Source organism: Hypanus sabinus, chromosome 8 (genome assembly GCF_030144855.1).
Source record: "Hypanus sabinus isolate sHypSab1 chromosome 8, sHypSab1.hap1, whole genome shotgun sequence".
Taxonomy (NCBI): domain Eukaryota; kingdom Metazoa; phylum Chordata; class Chondrichthyes; order Myliobatiformes; family Dasyatidae; genus Hypanus; species Hypanus sabinus.
In genome coordinates, this window is record NC_082713.1 from 37,780,016 (window position 1) to 37,807,280 (window position 27,265).

General features: G+C 37.3%; 1 protein-coding gene across 3 annotated transcripts in view; it reads right to left on the reverse strand.

Moving 5' to 3' along the window:
- smarca1 (SWI/SNF related, matrix associated, actin dependent regulator of chromatin, subfamily a, member 1) overlaps positions 1-27,265 on the reverse strand; it is a 111,611-nt gene that overhangs the window by 57,226 nt on the left and 27,120 nt on the right. For 2 of the 3 annotated variants that reach the window (XM_059976961.1, XM_059976962.1), the window contains exons 3-6: positions 22,544-22,624; positions 20,657-20,823; positions 14,273-14,373; positions 4,904-5,004 (exon numbers count right to left, since the gene is read on the reverse strand). In XM_059976961.1, the coding sequence (XP_059832944.1) occupies positions 4,904-5,004; positions 14,273-14,373; positions 20,657-20,823; positions 22,544-22,624 (450 nt within the window). Of the gene's footprint in view, positions 1-1,713; positions 1,872-4,903; positions 5,005-14,272; positions 14,374-20,656; positions 20,824-22,543; positions 22,625-27,265 lie in introns of those variants that run through there. The other variant, XM_059976963.1, reaches the window with a different exon arrangement.

The following is a 27,265-nucleotide window of genomic DNA, read 5'->3' on the forward strand; positions in this document are numbered from 1 at the left end:
GCAGTGTACGCAGTAGATCAAGAGGTTTACTCCCTGTAGCCCAGCAGTGTACGCAGTAGATCAAGAGGTTTACTCCCTGTAGCCCAGCAGTGTACGCAGTAGATCAAGAGGTTTACTCCCTGTAGCCCAGCAGTGTACGCAGTAGATCAAGAGGTTTACTCCCTGTAGCCCAGCAGTGTACGCAGTAGATCAAGAGGTTTACTCCCTGTAGCCCAGCAGTGTACGCAGTAGATCAAGAGGTTTACTCCCTGTAGCCCAGCAGTGTACGCAGTAGATCAAGAGGTTTACTCCCTGTAGCCCAGCAGTGTACGCAGTAGATCAAGAGGTTTACTCCCTGTAGCCCAGCAGTGTACGCAGTAGATCAAGAGGTTTACTCCCTGTAGCCCAGTAGTGTACGCAGTAGATCAAGAGGTTTACTCCCTGTAGCCCAGCAGTGTACGCAGTAGATCAAGAGGTTTACTCCCTGTAGCCTAGCAGTGTACGCAGTAGATCAAGAGGTTTACTCCCTGTAGCCCAGCAGTGTACGCAGTAGATCAAGAGGTTTACTCCCTGTAGCCCAGCAGTGTACGCAGTAGATCAAGAGGTTTACTCCCTGTAGCCCAGCAGTGTACGCAGTAGATCAAGAGGTTTACTCCCTGTAGCCCAGCAGTGTACGCAGTAGATCAAGAGGTTTACTCCCTGTAGCCCAGCAGTGTACGCAGTAGATCAAGAGGTTTACTCCCTGTAGCCCAGCAGTGTACGCAGTAGATCAAGAAGTTTACTCCCTGTAGCCCAGCAGTGTACGCAGTAGATCAAGAGGTTTACTCCCTGTAGCCCAGCAGTGTACGCAGTAGATCAAGAGGTTTACTCCCTGTAGCCCAGCAGTGTACGCAGTAGATCAAGAGGTTTACTCCCTGTAGCCCAGCAGTGTACGCAGTAGATCAAGAGGTTTACTCCCTGTAGCCCAGCAGTGTACGCAGTAGATCAAGAAGTTTACTCCCTGTAGCCCAGCAGTGTATGCACTAGATCAAGAGGTTTACTCCCTGTAACCCAGCAGTGTATGCACTAGATCAAGAGGTTTACTCCCTGTAGCCCAGCAATGTAAGCACTAGATCAAGAGGTTTACTCCCTGTAGCCCAGCAGTGTACACAGTAGATCAAGTGGTTTACTCCCTGTAACCCAGCAATGTATGCACTAGATCAAGAGGTCACGAGCATGTTAACTTCACCGTTTGCTGTCCTCGTCGGGTACCACTTTAGTTCTTCTGCAGCAGTTGGCATGTTTCCACTTACTTTTGCCTTCTACCTTCACCACTGAATTAGTAATTAACAGCACTTCATTAGGACCTTCCTATCAAGCTCCTCGTGGTTCCTGAATCAGGAACACTTGCCAGGAACCAGGGAGGGTCCTCCTTCTGGTGGATCATTGCAAGTGGTAGAAACCTGTTAAGAAGCAGGCTGGACAGCTTGAGTTAATTTCACATGAGAATTGAACTGTCTGCTATAATGTGTACATCAGCCTCTCTGAGATTGAGGGCTCCCAGAAGTGACAAATATGTCCAAGGGATTGTATGTGCTGTGCCAGATAAGAAAGCAAACTACCAGACTGTGACTAATGTCACACCTCCATATTCCATCACTGTTTAACTTCCCAACATTCTCCATTTAGACCCACTTTTCCTGGCAGGTTCACTGAATATGGTCTTGGTAATTTTATTTATTTTACTTCAGTTACCCCTTTCCATGCTGCAGTTTTTGCAATTTCACCCGCAAATGCATTTCCATGGTTTTCCATTGTGGTCATTTTGGAGCGGCTTTTACAATTTAATACAGCAACTTCTGACTGCAGATCTACACCACTCATGAGTTCTTGTACTAGTTGGTCATTCTTGATTGGAGGCCCTGTAGCCGTAAGAAATCAAGAATCAGTGTAGTTAGTAGCTCATCATTCTTCTCCCAACTTACAGGCTTCAATCAGAGCTTTCAGATTTGCCTGTTGAACAGAGGTACCAGGAGCATTGCTTCCTGATGCTGGCACTTCAGTTCCAGAAACTATCATATCTTCAGTTACAGTATCAGATTTTTAGCAGAGTAATAACCAACAGAACTCCATCAGTCTCCATGTTCTTGAGTTAAGACTGCCATCATGTTTCTCATTGACATACAGGGTAAATAATTTACCTGTATTAGGAAATTTTAATGCAGATGCAATATACAATGTCACCTTTAACGTTTGAAACACATTCATTTGTTCTTCATTAAGAGTCATAGGGGCATCTGAGGATTTACTGCCTTTCAACAGATTGTGTGGTTGAACAATAGTTGATGTATCTGCCATTAGATTGTCAATACATTGATTAGCAATGGTTTCATCTTCAGTCCTGTGTGCCTTCACTCCCTTGGTCTCTACTGGAGCAAGTTGCAACATAGCTTTTAAACACAAAGTACACTGCAGATGCTGTGGGCAAATCAACACATACAAACAAGCTGGATGAACTCAGCAGTTCAGGTAGCATCCGTTGAAAGGAGCAGTCAACATTTTGGGCCGAGACCCTTCGTCAGGACTGAAGAAGGTGGGAGGAGGGTGGAAAACTAATCAGAGGAAAGATCAAGGGGTGGGAGACGAGAAGCAGGGAGGGGATAGGCAGGAGAGGTGAAGAAGGAATCTAAGGGGAAAGCACTATGGGTGCTAGAAGAAGGCAGAATCATGAGGGAGGTGATAGGCAGCTAGAGGAGGAGGCAGAGTGAAAGTGGGATGGGGGAAGGGAGAGGGAGGGAATTACTGGAAGTTGGAGAATTCGATGTTCATACCAAGGGACTGTTGACTCCCCAGACAGTACATGAGGTGTTGCTCAATAATCTATTGCATCCGGTGCTCCCGGTGCGGCCTCCTCTACATCGGCAAGACCCGACACAGATTGGGGGGACCGCTTCGTCGAGCACCTCCACTCCGTCTGCAACAACAGACAGTATCTCCTGGTTGCCACCCACTTCAACTCTGCTTCATATTCCCATTCAGATATGTCGATACTGCCATGATGAGGCCAAACTCAGTTTGGAGGAGCAACACCTCATATACCATCTGGGTAGTCTCCAGCCCCTTGGTATGAACACTGAATTCTCCAACTTCTGGTAATTCCCTCCCTCTCACTTCCCCTATCACACTTTCACTCTGCCTCCTCTTCTAGCTGCCTAGCTCTCATGATTCTGCCTTCTTCTACTACCTATAGTGCTTTCCCCTTAGCTTCCTTCTTCACCTCTCCTGCCTATCCCCTCTCTGCTTCCCCTCTCCCACCCCTTGATCTTTCCTCTGATTGGTTTTACACCCTCCCCCCACCTTCTTTATGGGGCTCCTGCCCCCTCCTTCTTCAGTCCTGAGGAAGGGTCTCGGCCCGAAATGTTGTCTGCTCCTTTCAACGGATGCTGCCCGACCTGCTGAGTTCATCCAGCTTGTTTGTATGTGGTAACATAGCTTTTAATCTTGTTGTTTCATCACTATCATCCTCAGTTGAGTTGATAGGGGTCGCTGTAGAGTCCATGTCATGCCCATCCTTGGGTTTCAGATAGTGTCACGGTGTCAGGAGACTGTGAGCTGTTTCCCAGCGCAGAACGCCAGATCTTACCCATAAATCACAAGCAGCCATTCCTGGTTTTCCGTTTCCCTCAATGATTCTCTACATTTTATTGCATGGCTTCTTATTCTTAATAAACTTAACATTGCTGGCATTTTTTGTCCAGACTTTTCCATTAATTTTAATCAAACTGAAAGTTTTATTCAGTTAAGAGCTCTTAGTAGGTTTCACTACTTTTGCCAATGTTTTGATTTGATCTTAATTCCTATACAATTTATAATTTTTGGACCGCAATCTCAAATTACTAACAGGTTGTAACTGAAATTTTAAGCTTTCTCTGTGCTCCACTTGCACATATTTAAGTTTTCTGACAAACTCTACTGGCTTGCACACATTAATTTTTTTTATTCACACTCTGCTGCTTGTAAGATTTAATATTTTTTGATGTTCTACCATCTTGTGTATTTAATCTGCGCCCTACCAGCTTGCACATTGCTCTACTGGACTTCCATATAATTTTTACAGATCTGTTTTTCTTCAAAATAGCCATGCAGTATTTTCTGATGTACAGGAGCCAGAACAAGTTGTTTCTCTTTGACAAATTACATCAGATGAAGTTCTTAAATTCTTTTGTTGAGTGTTAAAAATTCCACTTTTGCTGTTATTATTCTAAGTCCTTAAACTTTGCAACCATTCTTCGCTGACCATGCCAATTACTGGGTTCTGATGTTTCAATCAGAAGTTAGGAAAGAGGCACAAAAGTTGCTGCTTCATGATTGTTTTATAAAGTGCTAACAGAACAAGGAGAGTTGGAAACTGACTATGATAAAGGTGTACTGATTGAAGAGAAGGAAAGTCAAGAGACAAACATGGTACTGACTTGTGGTCAGCAATTTTGATACTGACAGATAAGGAAAATCCCATTCAAACTAGTAGATAAGATTCAACCAATGAGAAAGCTCTTATCTAAATAATACAGCACCAAGAAGCTTCCAGAACTTCCCAGAATTATACAAATATAATCACTAGGGGACACATTGAAAAACTGCATATATGCACTGTGATCACGAGGCAGCAATTACTTGTAGATAAGTAATAATATAAAATATAAGTAGATAATTAATTGTTAAACTACAAATGAAATAACGATTAAACAGTCTAATCTACGAATAATCATTTGGATCCAATATACCTTAGTTGCAATCAAGTCACTGTTTTCAATCATATTGAGGACAATTTATCAGGTGTATTACAATACTGAAGTGGTTTATGCATGGCATCCCAATACATCAGCTAAATATTGACATTTTGCACTGATACAAAGGTGAACTGAATAAAAATGCTCTTCCTTACCATCTCATCAGCAAGTATACCATTAATTCCATTTTCATAAAGAGAAATCATCCAGTTCAATCCACGTATTTGATAATCTCTAAGGGTTCCTGATTTCACATCTAGAATTCAAAGAAAATTTGAAATGAAATGGTTGACTTTAATTCCTTTTTTTACAAACTAGCAAATTCAGTGCAGCTTCCAGTAGATAAAAAAAAAACTTGTACGATGATTAAATCCATAAAATAATGTGATTTCAGCAGCCCTCTGTCTCAAATGACTATAATAACACACTATTTGGACTACAGGGCCAAAGAGTCCCATAATTTTCACAGAATTATTGGGATTTCAACTTTGTCTTGGCAATGTTTCGAGAAAAGTATGAAATAAGATTTCAAATTAATTACTCGCACGAGGACTAACCTTACTTCAACAGCTCTTTAGATAGATATACTCTGACCTTCAGCAAGGACTCTATCGAGTGGAAGTAACAATGAAAATAGTCTCCCATAAAATGACAATCATTCACCGTTACAGTCAAGAGAAAGCAAGTACATGAACAGTACAATGTTCACCAGCTTTGAGAGCTGACAGCAATTTTATCTCCACTGAACAAACAGGTTGAAACCCGAGATGAGATGAGTGGACCAAGAATGGTATGCGAGTTCTCAACTTCTAGTTAGGGATTCAATACTTACAAGAGCATAAGAGACAGAAGCAAGGGTAGCCCTGACATACTAGGCCAGGCATGGGCAAACTACGGCCCGCAGGCCATATGCGGCCCGTTAAGCTTTTTAATCCGGCCCGCAGAATTTGATGAAATTATATTAATAAACCTTGTTAACATTTTTCCCTGCAATTCTGGCGTTTTCCCGATAGATGACGCACTCTATATACATTTGTGGCGACCCATTTCCTGGCACATCCGAACCGGCTCACAATTAGCCAGCCTTCCGGCTAAGGGAGATGGCCTACGGGGGTTTGCGAGCACAGAGCTTTGGAGCCTCTGTGCCACGGGGGGGCAGGTTGAGGGAGGCTTAAAAGTGAGGCTGGGGATTTCGAATAAAGTTTTTTTCTTCGACTGCAGTTACCGACACCGTGTCGTAATTTTAGCACTGCATGTAGCACACCGCTACACATTGACCTTTGTTGAGGTGCAGCGTATTACTCCACATTTGCGCTTTACTCTTTGTTCGTCTCGTCCTATTTGTGTGAACAGGCGTTCAGCGTCATGGACATCAACAAAGCCAGCCACAGATCCAAGTCAACTGACCAACACCTCAGATCCATCCTGAGAAGCGCCACAACAAAACTAAATCCAGACTTTGATGCACTGGCTAAAAAGGGAGACCAACAACACTGTTCCCACTGAAATTAAAAATAAGTTTCTTCATTGTGTTATGTAAAAAATGCATTTGAAAATATTTTTTTCAATAAGCCTTACATGTTACATGTCATTTCTGTTAAGTGATGGACATGAGTAGTGCGCAGGTGCATGTACGTTCTCAAAATAAAAAATGCGCTCCAGATCAAATAACGCGCTCTGCATACTGGCGCGCTCTCACTGTTCTGTCTTTGTGCTGGTCGTTGTTGAGTTTTGGCACAGGGGACAATTGAATAAGAAGGAGCAGGACAAGTAGACCTGCATCTCCTACCGTTTTTGAAATAAAGACAGTCAGGAGGAGAGTGATGATGATAATATCTTTCTTTTTCAATCTTTTTATTAAATTTCATATATTAAAAAAAAACAACACATAATAATGAATAGATTACAGATTCAATAAACTTGAGATTACATTAGTAATAGGATAATAATATCCTATTAAAACATCCATCAACAAAAGGTACATAAATCAATCAAGTCTATATAAATATATATGAAAAAAAAACAAAAATAATCATCAAAAAAAGAGAAAAAAAAAAATTGAGATTATATATGAGAAAAAATATATATTGAAAAAAAAATACTAAACTATAACTAACATGGGCAATAATAGTACTTTATAAATATATGAAGGTGTCAAGAAAAGAACTCCGGAACTCCATACCTGAACAAGGATAAGTAGAGAAAAGGATCTGAAATAGGCCAAATTAATTCATATGAAAGTGTCGAATAAATGGTCCCCAGGTTTCTTCAAATTTAATTGAAGAATCAAAGATAGTGCTTCTGATTTTTTCCAAACTCAAATAAGAAATAGTTTGGGAGAACCACTGAAATATAGTAGGAGGATTTACTTCTTTCCAGTTTTGTAATATAGACCTTCTGGCCATTAATGTTACAAAGGCAATCATTCGTCTGATTGAAGGGGAAAGCTGATTGCCATCTTCATTTGGTATACCGAAAATTGCAGTAATAAAATGGGGTTGTAAATCGATATTCCATACTGAGGAAATGACATCAAAAATGTCCTTCCAATAGTTATGTAAAGTGGGACATGTCCAAAACATGTGAGTCAATGAAGCCACTTCTAAGTGACATCTGTCACATTGAGGATTAATATGCGAATAAAATCGGGCAAGCTTATCTTTAGACATATAAGCTCTATGTACAATTTTAAATTGTATTAAAGCATGTTTAGCACAAATAGAGGAGGAATTAACCATTTGTAAAATTTTTTCCCATTTATCTGTTGATATATTACATCGAAGTTCTTTTTCCCATTTTTGTCTAATTCTATCCGATATTTCTGGCTGTATCTTCATAATCATGTTATAAATAAAAGCTACTAATCCCTTCTGACAAGGATTAAAAGTAAAAATCAAATCTGAAAAATCCGATGGAGTTGAATTAGGAAAAGATGGAAGAATTTTATGTAAGAAATTTCTAATTTGTAAGTATCTAAAAAAATTAGATTTAGGTAATTCAAATTTGTTGGATAGTTGATCAAAAGACATCAAAGTACCTTCAAAAAAAAGATCACGAAAACATTTTATACCTTTCCTTTTCCATATACTAAAAGCTTGATCTGTCAATGAAGGTTTAAAAAAAAAATTACATAAAATAGGGCTGTCCAGAGCAAAGTTTTTCAGATTAAAAAATTTGCGAAATTGAAACCAAATTCGTAGTGTATGTTTAACAACAGGGTTAGATATCTGTTTATTGAATTTGGCTAAATCAATAGGAAGAAAAGAACCAAGAACGGAAAATATAGAATATCTCTTAACCTCACTACATTCCAAATTTACCCACTGTGGGCACACAGGTGAATCCAAATCTAGTTTCCAGTACATTAGGTTACGAATATTATTCGCCCAATAATAAAATCTAAAGTTAGGTAAAGCTAGACCACCATCTTTTTTAGACTTTTGTAATTGCCTTTTGCTTAACCTAGGATTTTTATTTTGCCACACAAATGAGGAAATTTTTGAATCAATATTATCAAAAAAAGATTTAGGAATAAAAATTGGTAAAGCTTGGAATAAATATAAAAATTTCAGTAAAATCATCATTTTAATAGCATTAATCCGACCAACTAATGATAAAAATAAGGGAGACCATCTTGTAGTAAGTTGCTGAATTTGATGAAGCATAGGTAAAAAATTCAGTCCAAATAAATCTTTATATTTCTTGGTGATTTTTATACCTAAATAGATAAAGTTATCAGTAACAACTTTAAATGGCATCCTATCACTCAATAAAGTTTGCGCGTTTAAAGGGAATAACTCACTCTTATCTAAGTTTAACTTATAACCAGAAAAGCTACCAAATTGAGCCAACAAGGATAAAATAGCAGGAATAGACCTACTAGGATTAGAAATATATAACAACAAATCATCAGCATAAAGCGATAATTTGTATAACTTCTCATTACGGGTAATACCAAAAATATTAGGAGACTCACGAATAGCAATAGCTAAAGGTTCTAATGCAATATTAAATAATAAAGGACTTAAAGGACAACCTTGTCTCATACCACGAGATAATTGAAAAAAAGAGGATCTATAATTATTTGTAAGAACAGAAGCAACAGGTTTATAATATATTAATTTAATCCATGATATAAAATTAGGACTAAAATTAAAGTTTCTCAATGCATTAAATAAATATGTCCATTCAACTCTATCAAAGGCTTTTTCAGCATCTAATGAGATAACACATTCTGGGGTTGTAGGTGATGAAGTATAAATTATGTTAATCAATTTTCTAATATTAAAAAAGGAATACCGATTCCTAATAAAACCAGTTTGATCTTCTGAAATAATCTGTGGTAATACCTTTTCTAATCTAATGGCTAAAATTTTTGTAAGAATCTTAGAGTCTACATTTAATAATGATATAGGGCGATAAGATGCACATAAAGTAGGATCTTTATCTTTTTTAAGAATTAGAGAGATAGTAGCTTCATAAAACGATTGAGGTAATCTCTTCTTAACAAACGCATCATTAAAGATTTCACATAGCCAAGGAGAAAGCAATAAAGAAAAAGTTTTAAAAAATTCTACAATAAAACCATCAGGACCAGGAGCTTTCCCTGAATTCATTGATGAGATAGCCTCTCTTATTTCATCCATAGAAATAGGAGCATCAAGCAAGCTACAATCTTCATCTATCAGTTTAGGAATATTCAAGTTATTAAAAAAATTATCCATCGTAAACCGGTCACCGTCAAATTCTGATTGATATAAAGATTTATAAAAATCTTGAAAAGTGTTATTGATTTCTTTATAATCAGTAGTTAAATTACCGTCTTGTTTACGAATTTTAATAATTTGTCGCTTAGTCGAAATAGCTTTTAATTGATTAGCTAACAATTTACCAGTTCGATCACTATGAATATAAAATTGAGCCCTAGTCTTAATTAATTGATTCTCAATTGAAGAAGATAATAATAAACTATGTTCCATTTGAAGCTCAACTCTCTTCTTATAAAGTTCTTTGGTAGGAGTAACGGAATAAATCTTATCAATTTCTTTAATTTTATCCACCAATAAAGCTATATCTGAATATCTTTGTTTTCTTTTACCAGCGGAATATGAAATAATTTGTTCACGAATAAAAGCCTTGAAAGAGTCCCAAAGTATTCCTTTGTCAATCTCTTCATTATAGTTTGTTGAAAAAAATAAGTCAATTTGTTGTTTTATGAAGGTAATAAATTCTGGATCTTGAAGCAAAGTAGCATTAAGTCTCCAAGATCTAGTATTGATAGAAGAGTCCAGAATCTTAATAGATAACTTCAAAGGCGCATGATCCGAAATAGCAATAGAATCGTATTTACAATCAATAACATCTGTTAATAAACGATGATCAATAAGGAAATAATCAATTCTAGAATAACTATGATATACATGTGAAAAAAATGAAAATTCTTTATCTTTAGGGTTCAAAAACCGCCATATTTCAGTAATTCCAGAATCAACCATAAAAGAATTAATAAGTAAAGCTGATCTATTCGGAAGAGTTCGAATAGGTTTAGATCTATCCATCGAAGGATTCAAACAACAATTAAAGTCTCCACCCATAATCAACATATATTCATTCAAATTAGGAAGAGAAGTAAATAAACGTTTAAAAAATTCAGGACAATCAAAGTTTGGAGCATAAATATTAACTAAAACAACTTTCCGATTAAAAAGTGAACCAGTTATCAACAAAAATCTACCCTGTGGATCAGAAATAATTTCATAATGTGTAAACGAAATTGAGGCGTCTATAAAAATAGACACACCCCTAATTTTAGCGGTACAATTTGAGTGAAATTGTTGTCCCTTCCAGAACCTAAAAAAACGTTGATTATCCTCCCTCCTAATATGGGTCTCCTGTGCAAAAATAATATTAGCGTTCAATCTATGGAATACTTTAAATATTTTTTTACGTTTAATCGGATGATTTAAACCATTAGTATTCCACGAGATAAAGTTAATAGATTTATCCATCATACCAATATTAATTGTGTGTATCATAAAAGGTTAAAAAGACACATAACCCACAATTTAGGAAGAAGGAAAATTGATTCAGGAGCAACCGGAGATCCTGACACCTCAACAATATTAACAATTTAAAGTCAGCCCATAAACTAAAAGCAAAAAAATAAAAAGCAAAAGCATGAAAAAAGATCCCTCCCCCCTCCCCCCACCCTTTGAAAGAAAGCCAAGCGGCAGGCGCATAAACTAATACTAATATTACCCCCATTTCAAGATGGCAGCTCCATAAGAAAATTTTTTTAAGAAAAAACTATATAACACCCTAATTAAAATATAGAGTTGCAAAAAAAAATATATATACCTACATATATATATATATACATACACATACACACACATATCAGACAAGTCAAAAAAAAACTAAAATAGTAAAACCAGAAAAATCATTAATAAAAAAAAATGAACATTAAAGTTTAAAAATGTGATACACCTTTAAAAAAGAAATTCCATATTCAGATACAAAGATGACGTTTCACAAGCCAAGACTTATGGGAAGAAGAAACGACATTTTGAGAAAGCCATATTACAAAATATGAATATAAATTCAGCAATCTAATAAGAAAATTTAGTAAAAAAAAAGTTATCAAAATAGAATTTTTTTTTTAAAAAAAAGGATTTAATAGACTACAACATATATAAAAAAAAAGACTAAAAAAAAGAATTCAAAACCTTTGTTCCATTTCTAAATACAGGCAAGCAAATAAACGCTTATAAAAAGTAAAGACTTATGGGAAGAAGAAACGACATTTTGAAAAAATAATTCATTATTACAAAATACAAACGTGTATAAAGAAGGATATTATAAAAATTAAAACAGCATCTATAAGCAATAATAATAGTAGTAAAAAAAAAGACCCAGACCCATAATTCAAAATAAAAAGTTATAACCCAACTTCCAGGGTTAAAACTTAAAATGAAATGGCATCCTCACTCCAAAAAAAAATCTTCAATGTAACTCATAGTTCAAGTTGCACTAGAGGATCGATATTCTTCAACAAATTTCTTCGCTTCTTCAGGAGTGTTAAAAAAGTGTAGACTGTTGTCGGGCAGCACCATTCTAAGCTTCGCTGGATACATTAAAGCTTGTTTAAATCCAATCGAATGAATCTCTGCCATCACTGGTTTAAAAGCGATCCTGGCTTTCATTACTTCATACGAATAGTCCTCAACAATTCGAAATGAGTAATTTTTGAAGGAGATCATACCTTTTTTACGAGCTAACCGAATTAGAAGCTCTTTCTCACGAGGATAATGAAGGCGAACAATCACCGCTCGTGGTTTATCAGACACAGACGAAAGCCTCGCAACTCTGTGAGCGCGGTCGATAACAGGTTCATTTTTCAAACCTTCACCACCGAAAATTTCCCACAGTAATTTAGAGAAAAATTCAGTTAAATCACCGGACTCAACTTTTTCGGGAATTCCGATGATGCGCAAATTCTGTCTGCGAGAACGATTTTCAAGATCAGTAATTTTAAACTTATACTGATCTAAAGTTTTAGCAGTCGACTCTATCTTCTTCTCTAACACTTCAATTGTACGTGCTTTTTCACAAATTGATTGTTCAAGAGTCGTGATCTTATTTCCAAGCTGCTGAACCACTAACGCCTGCGACTGAAACTTAGTTTCAAGCGATTTAACAACTCCTTCAAAATCGGATATTTTCGTAGTAATCCTCCTTTCCAAACTTAACAGTTTACTGTCCAATTTACCTTCTAGTCTGCCTTCCAGACCCGCAAATTTAGCATCCAGTTTATTGTCCAATTTACCTTCCATACCCGCAAATTTAACATCCAGTTTAATGTCCAAAAGACCAGAAATTGCGTCGATGGATACAGGATCCTTAGCCGATTTCTTACTTGTAGCCATTTTAGGTTTGACAAGATTAGATCAACTATTATTTTAGGAAAAAAGGTCAATCAAAGGTAGCAACTCATATGATTAAGTTCGAAAAGATCTAATTAAAGGGTGATTATAGTTAAAAAAATAAAGAGCGCCTAAAAGGCAGATGCTTACGTCGCCATCTTGAAACTCCACCCCCCAGATCGATGATAATATCTTGAAGGATAACAGAATTTTCAGTGCTTTTAAATAATAACTGTTACTATTTAAAAAAGCTGTATTTTATTCGTTTAATTTTCAGTGTTTTAAAAGTCATTTCAATAAATAGCTAAATACCATGGGACTTCAAAGACAGATATTTTGTTGTAATGCATTTGTTCATTTTCAATTGAAATTAAAGCACATGTTTTCTACATATCCCATGATATTTTATTTTCTCTTATGAGGTGTATTACCAAAACACTCCGTCCATCTGCTCCTGGTCCGGCCCCCCTGTCAAATTTTAGAACCCTTTGTGGCCCACAAGTCAAAAAGTTTGCCCACCCCGTACTAGGCAATAAGATCATGACTGACATTTTACATCACTGCCACTTCCCTTTTACAATCACATATCACCCTCTCCCTTAATATCCAAAAAAAAACTATTTATTTCTCACTTTAAAACACTGACTGAGCTTCCACTACCTTCTTGGGTAGTGAATTCCATCTTCACTCTCCTCTGTGAAAATATTTCCTCTCATTTTGCCGTCAAAATTATTTTTTTCTTATTTTGACAACTGCTTCTAGAATCACCAACCTGGTTTCTTGTATCAAACCAGCCAAACTCATAAGAATTTTATACATTTCAACAAGATTATACTGTATATGGTCTTGCTACAACTCCCATATTCTATAATATAGTAATTCAAAAGTTTGTGCTTTGTTTCAATGGACAAACTTGTGTATATATGTGTAGTGTACATAGCTCTCTGATCTGTAAGTGGTATATTCTCTGCAGTTAAAATGACACTGGATTTCACATATGGTCAAAAATTGATTATGTTACTGAAACTATTAACCTAATGTGTTCAACATAGAGATTTTACATACCTAAGCTTTAAATTGTGAAAAATATCAGAGGGAAAGTGTGGGGAGAATAAAAGAATATGGAATTAATGTAGAATTGATGGCAATGGATGATTGATGGTCAGGTCAGTATTGAATCAGTGGGTCGAGGAGGCTGATTCTGTATTGTACAAGTACCTAATAATTAATACTGGTCAATTACTTTACAAGGGCTCAGGCTAGATACTCATTATTTATGTTCAAATCATTTTCAAGAAAGACCTTCTGTAAAAATCTAAATAGCAAAGGCAGAATGAACAAAATGACTGTAATTGGGCCAGGTTGTGTTTACAGTATCAATGGCCACTGTAAATGCAATAGCACCACTCATAGGAACTGTTTTGCAACTGCACAGTTAAATTTCTTTCAAACCGTTTTTCAAAAGAACGATTTAATTCGATAGAAGTATATAATGTTTGTAAAAGTAGATTCAATGTACAACAAAAAAAACTTGCAACACATTTATGAATACATGATCCCTAAATCTAGTAACACCACTCAGCAAATCATGGTCATACTTACAGGATGGTGATTCTTCAAATCGAACACACACATTCGATGCCTTTTTACTTTCAGAAAGCAGTTCTTCATCCTCCTCCTGTTCTGTACGTCGATGACGATTGCTTAATGTTGGCAAGATCAGAATCAGCATAGAAATCTTAAAACTACAACATTTATATCAATATATATTTTAACTGGAGTATAGTAATGCAAAAAAAACGTGAAAGGTATAACCAGACGTGTGGTGGAGGAGAAGAGTGATGGGTTGATGGTGATAAATTGAATGTCTAACACATGCACAAAACCATCACTCGACTTGCAGACTATTGGAAAACAGACATGAGTTTTGGAAAGTTTGATTTATAAATTCAAATTATTCACTGGAAGACGTAAACATGTTCATGTCTTAGATATTTTAAATCCCTGCCACAGAAATGTGGCATCTATAGAAATCAGCTAGTACAAATTTACTTTTTTTAAACAGTTTTGATGCCTGTGTTTCTTCACAACCCAAATATCTCTCAGTTTTCATGATAACTAAATATTAAGAATAATATAACACACACTGACATGCAAAAGTTTGGGCACCCCAGTCAAAATTTCTGTTACTATGAATATCTAAGTGAGTAAAAGATGACCTGATTTCCAAAAGGCATACAGTTAAAGATGACACATTTCTTTAATATTTTAAGCAAGATTACTTTTTTATTTCCATCTTTTAGTTTCAAAATAACAAAAAAGGAAAAGGGCCCAAAGCAAAAGTTTGGGCACACTGCAAGGTCAGTCCTTAGTAACGCCCCCTTTGACAAGTATCACAGCTTGTAAATGCTTTCTGGAGCCAGCTAAGAGTCTTTCAATACTTGTTTGGGGAATTTTCACCCATTCTTCCTTGCAAAAGGCTTCTAGTTCTGTGAGATTCTTGGGCCATCTTACATGCACTGCTCTTTTGAGGTCTGTCCACAGATTTTCGATGATGTTTAGGTTGTGAGGGCCATGGCAAAACCTTCAGCTTGCGCCTCTTGAGGTAGTCTGTTGTGGATTTTGAGGTGTGTTTAGGATCATTATCCTGTTGTAGAAGCCATCCTCTTCTCATCTTCAGCTTTTTTTTTTACAGATGGTGTGATGTTTGCTTCCAGAATTTGCTGGTATTTCATTTAATTCATTCTTCCCTCAACCAGTGAAATGTTCCCCATGCCACTGGCTGCAACACAAGCCCAATGCATGATCGATCCACCCCCATGCTTAACAGTTGGAGAGGTGTTCTTTTCATGAAATTCTGCACCCTTTTTTCTCTAAACATACAGTCAAAAAGTTCTAGTTTAACTTCATCAATCCACAGGACTTGTTTCCAAAATGCATCAGGCTTGTTTGGATGTTCCTTTGCAAACTTCTGATGCTGAATTTTGTGGTGAGGACAGAGGAAAGGTTTTCTTCTGATGACTCTTCCATGAAGGTCATATTTGTGTAGGTGTCACTGCAGTAGAACAGTGCACCTCCACACCAGAGCTTGCTAATCTTCCTGAAGGTCTTTTGTAGTCAAATGGGGGTTTTGATTTGCCTTTCTAGCAATGCTATGAGCAGTTCTCACGGAAAGTTTTCTTGGTCTTCCAGACCTCAACTTGACCTCCACCGTTCCTGTTAACTGTCATTTCTTAATTACATTACGAACTGAGGAAACAGCTACCTGAAAATGCTTTGCTATCTTCTTATAGCCTTCTCCTGCTCTGTGGGCATCACTTATTTTAATTTTCAGAGTGCTAGGCAGCTGCTTAGAGGAGCCCATGGCTGCTGATTGTTTGAGGAGTCAGGGTATTTATAAAGCTTTGAAATTTGCATCACCTGGCCTTTCTTAATGATGACTGTGAACAAGCCATAGCCCTAACAAACTAATTAAGGTCTGAGAACCTTGGTAAAAGTTATCTGAGAGCTCAAATCTCTTGGGGTGCCCAAACTTTTGCATGGTGCTCCTTTCCTTTTTTCACCCACTCCAAAACTGTACAAAACACAAATAATACACTAATCTTGCTTAAAATGTTGAAAAGAATGTTTCATCTTTAACTTTATGACTTTTGGAGATCAATTCATCTTCTACTCATTTAACTATTCACAGTAACAGAAATTTTGACCGGGGTGCCCGAACTTTTGCATGCCACTGTACTCTATATGTTAACTGTTACTCAGCCAAAAATTTCTCTGCGATTTCAATTCATTCCAAACCTTTTTTATTACGCAGACATATGTCAGTCTTCTGTAGTAACATACAGAATTATGTTAGTACAGAAGTATGTTACTGGAGTACTAATGACTCCAGTAACTCAAGTAAAATAACTTTATTAAAATCACTGTTAAAAATTGGATTCATAGGTCCCATGGGACTATTCAAAAAGAGTACAACCCCATCAACATTCTTCTCTAAATCAACAACATTGAAAAGCAGACTTATTAGACAAGCATTCAACTTACTACTTGCTACCTTGTACACAACAGAATTACTGCCATCATTCATTTAAAGCAAGTTACCCCATATGTAACAGTGGTAGCACCAGAGAGATGAAATGAGGCTTTTTTCATATTTTATTTTTCTAAACCTTTGCTTTCTAAACGATTCTTCAGCTTTTTGCTTTCTCTACCTTTCAATTACCTGTTCTTTAGAACTGCAGCTCTGATTTTTGTTCTGCCTACATTTACTTGATTTTTCCAGTTTTGAAAATAAATATTTATTATCAGTTGTCAATGTTGTGGGACTGCAAATCAGTTCTTCATATTTCTTCACAGCATTGCATGCTGCCATACTATTCCACTGTTCAAAGGCTAAATGAGAATGCTACCTCAAGACTTCAGACTTGGCTTCCATTGGCAATTTAAAATTTATTTCACACCACCTACCCTAACAGCAGTATCTGACTAATAACAACAGCAACTTGGGAGTAAAGCTGAATGTCTCAGGAAAAAACTGTTTTGAAGCAACACTGCAGGAAGAGAGTAACAGCAGAGAGTAACATGTGGGCACAGATCACAGCTGTTAGGTCCACTATTTTAAAAGAAATTAATTTCACTGAGTGGTTAATTTCACCAGATGGAAGATGTGATCTATACAAGACCGATCTCCAATTTTAATTTCAGAGATAAACATTTTTAATCTTAGTTATGATTTTACAATGTAGCTTGTCAATTAGTTACATTTGAATTTAAACATGAAACCCTGGATAAAATGAAGCACTGTAATAGTAACACCTTGGAAATTTTCAGGAGGAATAACAGTTTTTTTTCCAGCATTGGGTGTTATGATAGAAAAGGCAGTATGTTCAATACAGGGCTTGATACTATCTCTGTCTCTATAGTAACTAATTTGAAATCTAGTGTTTCTACTTAGCTCAGGTGATGAACAAATAAGCCTCAGGTTTCATGATAATTGAATATTAAGGATATTAGTACATACTCCATATGTTGACTGTTACTCATCTGAAATCTTCTCTGAGATTTTAATTCATCCAATACCTTTTTTTAAGTTATGTATACATATGTCAGTCTTCTATACTAATGACTACAGTAACTCAAGTAAAATAATTTAATTAAAATCAATGTCAAAAATTGGATTCATAGATCCCATGGGACAATTCAAAAAGAGCATAACCTGGCCCCTTCCCTAAATCAATACCATTGAAAAACAGATTAACTAGACAGACATTCAACTTGTTACCTGGTACACAACAGAATTATTGCCATCATTCATTTAAGGCAAATTAGCATATTTGTAACAATAGAAATGCTGGAGAGATATAATGTTGCATTCTCTTTTTGCATTTTATTTCTCTAAACCTTTGTTTTATTTGAAACAAGTACTTGCTTTCTCTACCTTTCTCTACCAGTCTTTAGAACTGCAGTTCTGATTTTTGCTCTGCCTACAGTTACTTGATTTTTTCTATTTAAAAATTCAATATTTATTATCAGCTGTCGATTTTGTGGGCTGCAAGTCAGTTCTTCATACTTCTCCACAGCACTGCAAGCTGCCATACTCTTTCACTATTCCATAGCTAAATGAGAATGCTACTCCAAGACTTCAGTCTTGGCTTCCAATGACAATTGCAAAATTTCTTTCACACCACCTACCCTTACAGCAGCCTCTGACTAATAATCAACAGCAGGAGCCTGGAGAAAAGCTGAATGTCTCAGGAAAAGACTGCTATTTTGCAACACTGCAGGAACAGCGTAACAGCAGAGAGGAATATGTGGGTGCAGATCACAGCTTAAATTAATGTCACCAGATGGAAGATGTTCAAAGCAGTGACTGATGCTTTCTATTAGGTCCACAACTCAAAGCAGAATTATGGATCATTGTTCTAGGTAACTAAAACACATTTGCAAAGATTTACCATTGGACAACCAATGAATTTTCATGGTCCCAGAAACTCTCTATTTGTCTAGTCTGGTGGTATGTATAACCCCATCATCCATCCCTCCTGTCTGGTCAGTCCTCATCCACTCAGGTTTCTGCCGTGCCACCTTGCTTACATTGTACGCTGAGGACAAACCAATCAAGAGGGACAGACAATAGGGGTATAAATATCACCATACTAGACATGTCCAGACATCATCATTGGTGAAAATGGCAGAATTGGTCATTGAAACGTCGATTAAAATCGATACCTATACCTGGCTGGAAGCTCGAGAAGAGTTTATTCACCATATATGCTGGGAAAGCAGTAGAAATTTTTTTTTTAATTCTCTACTTGGCTCATTCTATAATTCTGCCTTTCCAGGCAATCACTTAAATTCCATGTACCCTTCGAGCTTAATGGATATACTGAAACATGTATTATAGTACTACATATTACCTAAAAAGGTGTGCTAAAGATGTGTTGCAACATCAATTGTCCAGAAAATCTGCCACTCTGACACTAACAAATTCTAAAGCATGCTAAATAAAATTTTTACGCTGATTGCTCAAAAGAAAACTAAAATGCAACTTATTTTATGAACGCAGAACAAATTTAAAAGTCCTTCACAGCTTTTCCAACACCTGTTTATATTCATGCCACACACAAAACTAAATTAACCATAGCAATATACTGAAAGGCTCGCATCAACATTATATGATGAGGAAAGATTTACGGAATTATAATAATAGGTTATAGAGTTATATAGCACAGACAGGTTCTTTGGTCCAACTCATTAATATTGACGAGGATGCCTACCTGCACTAGTCCCATTTGCTTGTGTTTAGGCAATATCCCTCTAAATCAGGAGTTCCCTACCTGGAGTCAACAGACCCTTGGTTAATGGCAGGGGTCCACGGCATAAAAAAGGATGGAAATCCCTGCTCTAAATCCTTCCTATCCATACATCAGTCTAAGTAAAACCTTTCTCAATATTGCAACTGAAATTGTTCCTGCCTTTCCTCTGGCAGTTCATTCCATATACCAATAAACACAAGAGATTTTGGAGATGCTGGAAAATGCTGGAGGAACTCAACAGGTCATGCCTAATGAAAGGTCTCCGTCCAAATAAAGAAAAGATGGGAGGTGGGGGCACGGTAGCGTAGCAATCAGCATAATGCCAATTTAGCACCAGCAACCTTGGATTCAATTCTTCCACCGACTGTAAGGAGTTTGTATGTTCACCGCATGACTGAGTGGGTTTCCTCCCACATTCCAAAAACATAGGGGTGAGTAGGTTAATTGGTTACATGAGTGTAATTGGGCAGTGTGGGTTCGTTGGGCCGAAAGGGGCTGTTTCCATGCAGTAATCACTAAATAAATAAACAAACAAACAAACAAGATGAAAAACAGCACCAATACTCCTCATCCTTTTTACAAGAAACAATCTGCTGAAAGACCTCAGTGGGTCAAGCAGCAATTATAGGAGGAAAGAAATTGATGATAGTTCAGGTTCTGATTCAGGGTTCCGACCCAAACATGGACAACTCCTTTCCTCCCATAGTTGCTGTCTGACCTTCTAAGTGCATCCAGCAGATTGACTGTTGTTTCAGATTGCATAATCTTCTGAGGGACACATCATCTTGTGTCTCTCTTCTCATCTTTTCTCATTTTGGATCTTATTGAGCTTGTCTGAAATAGACACTAGATTCACGACTAATTGAAAAGTAAAATGATAACGACTTTTTAGCCATCATTCATCAGATTCAGGAAGTTAATAAACCCTTCTCTATGAAAATAAAATGGGGAAGAGCATTTAAAATTAAGAATCACTTGATCATTATAGGTTCTAAATATTTATGACAAGCAAATCTGAGGTTGGGTTGATTGGTTCTCATACTGATTTGCTCTTGAAAAACTATTAAGAGATGAAAAGTGTTTGATAACACACAGATTCTGTCATATTTTAAAAAGACATTAGAAAGGTCAACATTTCTTTTTAAATGCTATGGTTTTGAATGCTGCTTACTCTCCAACTGAAAGCAGTGATTGCTTTTCATCCAGTTTTGTTCGAGGCCTTCCCAGTTTCAACTTTAGTGGAGATGATGGGGCTTTTTGAGCAGCTGGTTGGATAAAATGCGCAAAAAGCTCAGTCTGTTTTAAAAGAAATTCAAATCTTTTGGTTCGGTCCATTTTCTGAAAATGAAAAAAAAAACACAAAATAATTTGCAATTAAAACTTGATTCTTGGCATTTCAAATAAATTCTTCATTGATACAATGGAACTTCCATTTCCACCATAAACAAGATGCTTCCCTCTTAAAAACATCCAATATTTGTCTTTAGTTATGAAGTCTATGTTACCCTAGATACACAGAAGAAATCATATTCATATGTGCATCACTCATCACCTTTGAAAGTAGGTTCAAAAAGAAACCAGTCCATTTCATCAAGACTAAATTATAGCATTTATAATAAAATTAGTTGAATATTTCCAGTTAGCTTTAACACACTGATGCACTGGCAGGTCTGGAAAGACCAGCTAAATTGCATGTTGAGTGTGCTTTTGGATTTCCATGCCCATGCATTAGAGTATAAAAGTAAAGAAGGTATTAAGACCAGATGTGACTGCCTTAATCCCACCACAACCTCCTGAGTATTTCTTCGTATCTCGCACCTGGAAGCATTCTGCTAGTGGTCATTCACATGATGCTGTGAGTTTAATTAATAAAGCAGGATTCGTTAATTTTATTGCTTCCACATCTTTTCGCCATTTGCTCTTAACATGCCTTAACTCATTTACAAATTAGTTTATTTTCAATTTTTACTTATTCTGAACATTTTATTTATATAAATTGCAACTGGTTTTATGTCCCTGATTACCAGCCTTATAAGGCTACTAGGGCCTTTTCAAGTGGTCGGACCTGAGGATGAGATATCTTGAGGGCTAGGATGGCTGCAGCTCCAAGGCCTTGTGATTGGAAAGATGAACATTAGGATCACATCAACAAGAAGTAACACATAGTCTTAATCACTGGGAAAAGTACTCGTATGGTATCTGCTACTGTTGTTTCATCATAGCTATTGAAGTTGCCAGCAAATTAAAATCAACAACCACAGAGCCAGCATTCTGAGAACAACATCATATATATTAAATAACTTTACAAGTATGATTTGAACAATATGATGAAAGGAGAGGAGCACAAACTTCACATCTAGTTTAGGTCTGAAATAAACAGTTTTCAAATCCAGCAAACAATTAACCTGCTTCCAGAAAACAGGTTGTTCTTTTAAGTTTGGCAATGAGGTGCATTAGATCCTTTTTTCCCTCTAGGACAGGTCCCCAGGGCAAAGAAAACCAGCAGCTAAAATAAAGTGAGGATTGTTGTGCCATACTGCACCTTTATAACATTATGATCAAGCCAGTAAGAGTAACAACATATTCAAGATATATGCAAAAATCAAGTCCCAGACTACCTATTGCCCACCCCATTCTCTACAAACTGCTGTCCTCTTGTTCTCCACAATCCTCCGCCATCCAATCCAATCACTTTGTGCCCTGATCTCTCCCGGCAATCTCAGCTATCCCACTATGCCCCAACTGACTTCACAAAACACACCTTCTGCTATCGTCCCCACTTGACTTCTGCTCTTTGTGCCCCACTCACTGACCAATATTTCTCTCAATATCAATGACAAACTGGAAAGAGGATCTCAAAAGTGACCTATAGCAACTCTCAGTAACATTCTGTTGAACCCAGGTTACACCCAAAGTTAAAACTGCCCCTACCTCTTTAGATACTGGCCCAATGACTCATACAGATTTTATCCTAGAAAAACTCTGATAAATGATTTGCAATAATATGTACACATAAAATACAGGCATTACTGTTTTAGATCCTCCGATCAATTCTTACCATTTTCTCTTCGTATTCCGGATCCATATCAGTTCCAGTATTTGAACTTTTTGGAGGTTGTTTATTTTGCAAAATAAAGCTCTGCAAGTTAAAAACAAAACAATTTCAGCCATGCCTACAGGTTCTTTAACTTAAAAAGTTCATCAAACCTTTTCACATCTCAATGTTTCCACTAGTCATCAAGATAGTCAGGTCTGCAAATGTATCACAACAAAGATAAGTGGTACCTCCTCTATGGGCTCCATATGCTTGTAATAACCAATATCTTACTATGGATTGCAACTAGCTTTGTCTGATTTTATGCCAGATTCTTTCTTTTTGGTCAGAAAATTTTCATAGGGTCATATCTATATTTATACCAATGGCCTGTATCTTTATTCTATTATCTGCAAATTTTAACAATATTTTACCAGCTCTCTCTCTCTCTCTCTCTCTCCAGAAACTGACTCCAATCCTTTTGAAACCAGTAGTGTCACTTCCTCAAAGCACCCATTTCCAACCATTCTGCTCTTACAAACTACCAGTTTATGTTCCTCTGCCATCTTTTCCCTCAACAGCATTTTGAATCTCTCCTTTCAGTTTTCAACCCAAGCTACAGCACAGTAACATTGTTCACTGAAATCATGAATGAGTCTTCTATGGTCATGATGCACTTTTTCCCTCCTTCCCTTTTGACCTTTGCCAGTCTTTTTCAAAGCCTTTTGTCATCTCAGGATCTGAGGCACTGAAAAAAATCACAATCTTTGTTAAACTATTAGAGCTCACTCAGATAGAGTAACAAAGACCAAAATTGAACCCCTTATCTTCTGGCATATATGACAAGATGCTGCACCTTTTTACTGTGTCATATGGGAAGCTAGTAAAGCCTATTGATGTTTTGTTTTAAAGTCACACATAAAGAAATACCTCATGGAAAAGAAATATAATGTATGAGGAATAGCATTATTTTCTGAAGTTTCAATTCTAGTTAAATGGAAAGAAGGGACCAGTGAACTTCACCACAATTATGTTAGAGATTTCCGATTGTATACATAGAAATATATTTAATTTCTATGTATTTGCATTTCAGGACTAACCATTTTCTTTGGCTTTACGCTAATATATTTTTTTCCTCTCATGTTATGTAGTTAGGGTGCAGATTTGAAAACCAGTGGGCACAGCTCGTTTTTAACAAGAACATGTATATTATTAAATGATAATGTTATGCCCTGGGAAAGGTTTCACTGCTAATGTAATGGTTTCTCTGTGGCTGCAGTGTTTGGGTTACGACTAGACATAATGGGAGCTTTGAAATATGCACTGTCCAATGAGGGGAGTGCTTTCTTTCTTGAGTGCCAGAGAGAGAAGGATTCCCAGGCTTTTGTTCGGCGGAAGATGGAGAGAGAAGATGACAGAACGGAGAGATCATAAACTGCAGGACAAAGTGGAAATGGAATGGGGCTGGGAGTCGATGACACCTGGGGGAAAATTGTGAGTTCCAATGTGCACATTAGACTGTTTCATTAAAATGGGCCTTTTCCTTTTTATTTTCATTACTAACCCTCTAGTCAAATTAAGAATTAAAAAGCTAAATTGTTTAATTGCATTTTGGTTTATTGTTTGTTATTTCATGGTACTGATTTATAACAAGGGAAAACATCACACAGGATCCACACAAAAAAGATTTCACAAATTTGGCGGGGCTGGGAACTGTCTTCCCCTAGACTAGCGCCACAGGTTGAACTCGAGGGTTATAATTGTAGGGGTTTTGTTCCGGTATTGATTTCATTGGATACTGTGTGATTGCCCTGAGCATTGAACCAGTGGGTTGTGTGTTTTAAGTCTGTGCTAGCATAGATACTGCCAGGGTGGAGCAGTGGTGTTCATCCACAGGGTTACCCGTATCCAATGCGTGCATGTTAAGTGGGGTAGATGCTCGTACTCCGGACAAATTGTTATTCGCCTGTTAAGTACTGTTAAAGTTGGTGGCAAAGTTAAGATTGCGGAGCATACCGAATCACAAGTCGATACTTCAAAGACAAGGTTTCTGAGGAGTGAGGGATAGGAGTGGTCAGATTTAGAATGTCTAATTAGTCCCCGCCCCGCAGGGAAGAGTGAGAATTATGAGTTAGTATCTGCCCTTACCTCTCTGGTGAATAAATGGAAAAATACCCAGGTCCAAAGTCCCAGCTATGGTAGTTTCCACTTATTCTCGAGAATGAAGCCCACCCCTAAAAGGCGAACAGGAGTATGAGACTTGGGCAGAGCAGACCTCTCAGTTGTTATATGAGTGGCAGTGCTCTGTTGATGTAAAACGACAGTGATTGGTTGAAAGTTTGAGTGGGCGGGCTGCTGCCAGAACCTCTTCCTGCAGTCCCCGAATCAGCTCATACAACCACCACAGAGGAGGTCACAAAACCTGAGACTGTTTCACCTGCTAAGCCCCCTTGTCAAGAAAGACATTATCCCACTACAGTAAGAAAGCCTCCATAGTAATTAAATCTTTAGGCCTGATGGAACAATTTAAAATTTATTATGCTGTGGATGTCTACAAAGTGGTTGTATTATATACTATATAAAATGTACTGTATATAAATTGAGATGCATTCTATATTGTGTTTGACTTCATAGCTAAGCAGGAATTAGTGTTGTGCATTTAATATTTCAGTAATATTATGAATATATCATTTGATTAAACATTGTTGTTTATATAATGTACTGCATCTTATATGTAAAGGACATAAATGTCATAGATCATTATGCTGGCACGCCACTGAGCACGCCTCGCTTAAAGTGAAAGACAAAGTTAAGTCTTGCATTACTGGCACTCTTGCTTTTCTTTCAATTCATTTTTATGTTTTGCAGTTACCAGACACAACATAAACCATCCACCAAATACCAAGCAATTTTTTCTTTCATATTTTCCAACATCTGCCAGCAGTAGCCCTTATGTAAATGTAACAACTCCCACTATCAGTTGAAGGAACAGATAATCATCGGCTATATTTAAAGTGAGGTTGATAGGTTCTTGATTAGTAAAGATGTAAAAGGTTATGTGGAAAAGATTTCTTGGAAGATTTCAAGGAAGGTTTCTTGACACAATATGTAGATATGCCTACAAGAGGAGAGGCTGTACTTGATTTGGTATTGGGAAATGAACCTGGTCAGGTGTCAGAATCTCTCAGTGATCATAATTCTATCTCCTTTACAATAGCATTGGAGAGAGATAGGAACAGACAAGTTAGAAAACAGTTTAATTGGAGTGAGGGGAATTATGAGGCTATCAGGCAGGAAATTGGAGGCTTAAATTGGAAACAGATGTTCTCAGGGAAAAGTACGGAAGAAATGTGATAAATATTCAGGGGATATTTGTGTAGAGTTCTTCATAGGTACGTTCCAATGAGACAGGGAAGTTATGGTAGGGTACAGGAACCGTGGTGTACAAAGACTGTAATAAATCTAGTCAAGGAGAAAAGAAAAGCTTACAAAAAGTTCAGAGAGCTAGGTAATGTTAGAAATCTAGAAGATTATAAGGCTACTAGGAAAGAGCTTAAGGAAATTAGGAGAGCCAGAAGGGGCCATGAGAAGGCCTTGGCGGCAGAATTAAGGAGAACCCCAAGGCATTCTACAAGTATGTGAAGAGCAAGAGGATAAGACATGAAAGAAGAGGACCTATCAAGTGTGTATGGAACAGGAGGAAATAGCAGAGCTCCTTAATAAATACTTCACTTCAGTATCCACTATGGAAAAGGATCTTAGTGATTGTAGTGATGACTTGCAGCAGACTGAAAAGCTTGAGCATGTAGATATTAAGAAAGAGGATGTGCTGGAGGTTTTGGAAAGCATCAAGTTGGATAAGTTGCTGGGACCAGACAAAATGTACCCCAGGGTACTGTGGGAGGTGAGGAAGGAGATTGCTGAGCCTCTGGCAATGATCTTTGCATCATCAATGGGGACAGGAGAGATACTGGAGGAATCGAGGGTTGCGGATGTTGTTCCTATATTCAAGAAAGGGAGTAGGAAATTATAAACCAGTGAGTCTTACCTCAGTGGTTGGTAAGTTGATGGAGAAGATCCTGAGAGGCAGGATTTGTGAACATTTGGAGAGGTATAATATGATTAGGAGTAGTCAGCATGGCTTCATCAAGGGCAGGTCGTGCCTTACGAGCCTGATTAAATTTTCTGAGGATGTGACTAAACACACTGATGAAGGAAGAGCAGTAGATGTAGTGTATATGGATTTCAGCAAGGCATTTGATAAAGTACCCCATGCAAGGCTCATTGAGAAAGTAAGGAGGCATGGGATCCAAGGGGATATTGCTTTGTGGATCCAGAACTGGCTTGCCCACAGAAGGCAAAGAGTGGTTGTAGATGGGTCATATTCTGCATGTAGGTCGGTCACCAACGGAGTGCCTCAGGGATCTGTTTTGGGACCCTTACTCTTCGTGGTTTTTATAAATGACCTGGATGAGGAAGTGGAGGCATGAGTTAGTAAGTTTGCTGATGACACAAAGGTTGGAAGTGTTGTGGATAGTGTGGAAGGCTATCAGAGGTTACAGCGGGACATTGATAGATGTAAAACTGGGCTGAGAAGTGGCAGATGGAGCTCAACCCAGATAAGTGTGAAGTGGTTCACCCAGATAAGAGTACAGAAGTTGGGATTTGAGTACAGAAGTTGGGATGTAATGTTAAAATTTTCAAGGCATTGGTAAGGCCAAATTTGGAATATTGTGTACAGTTCTG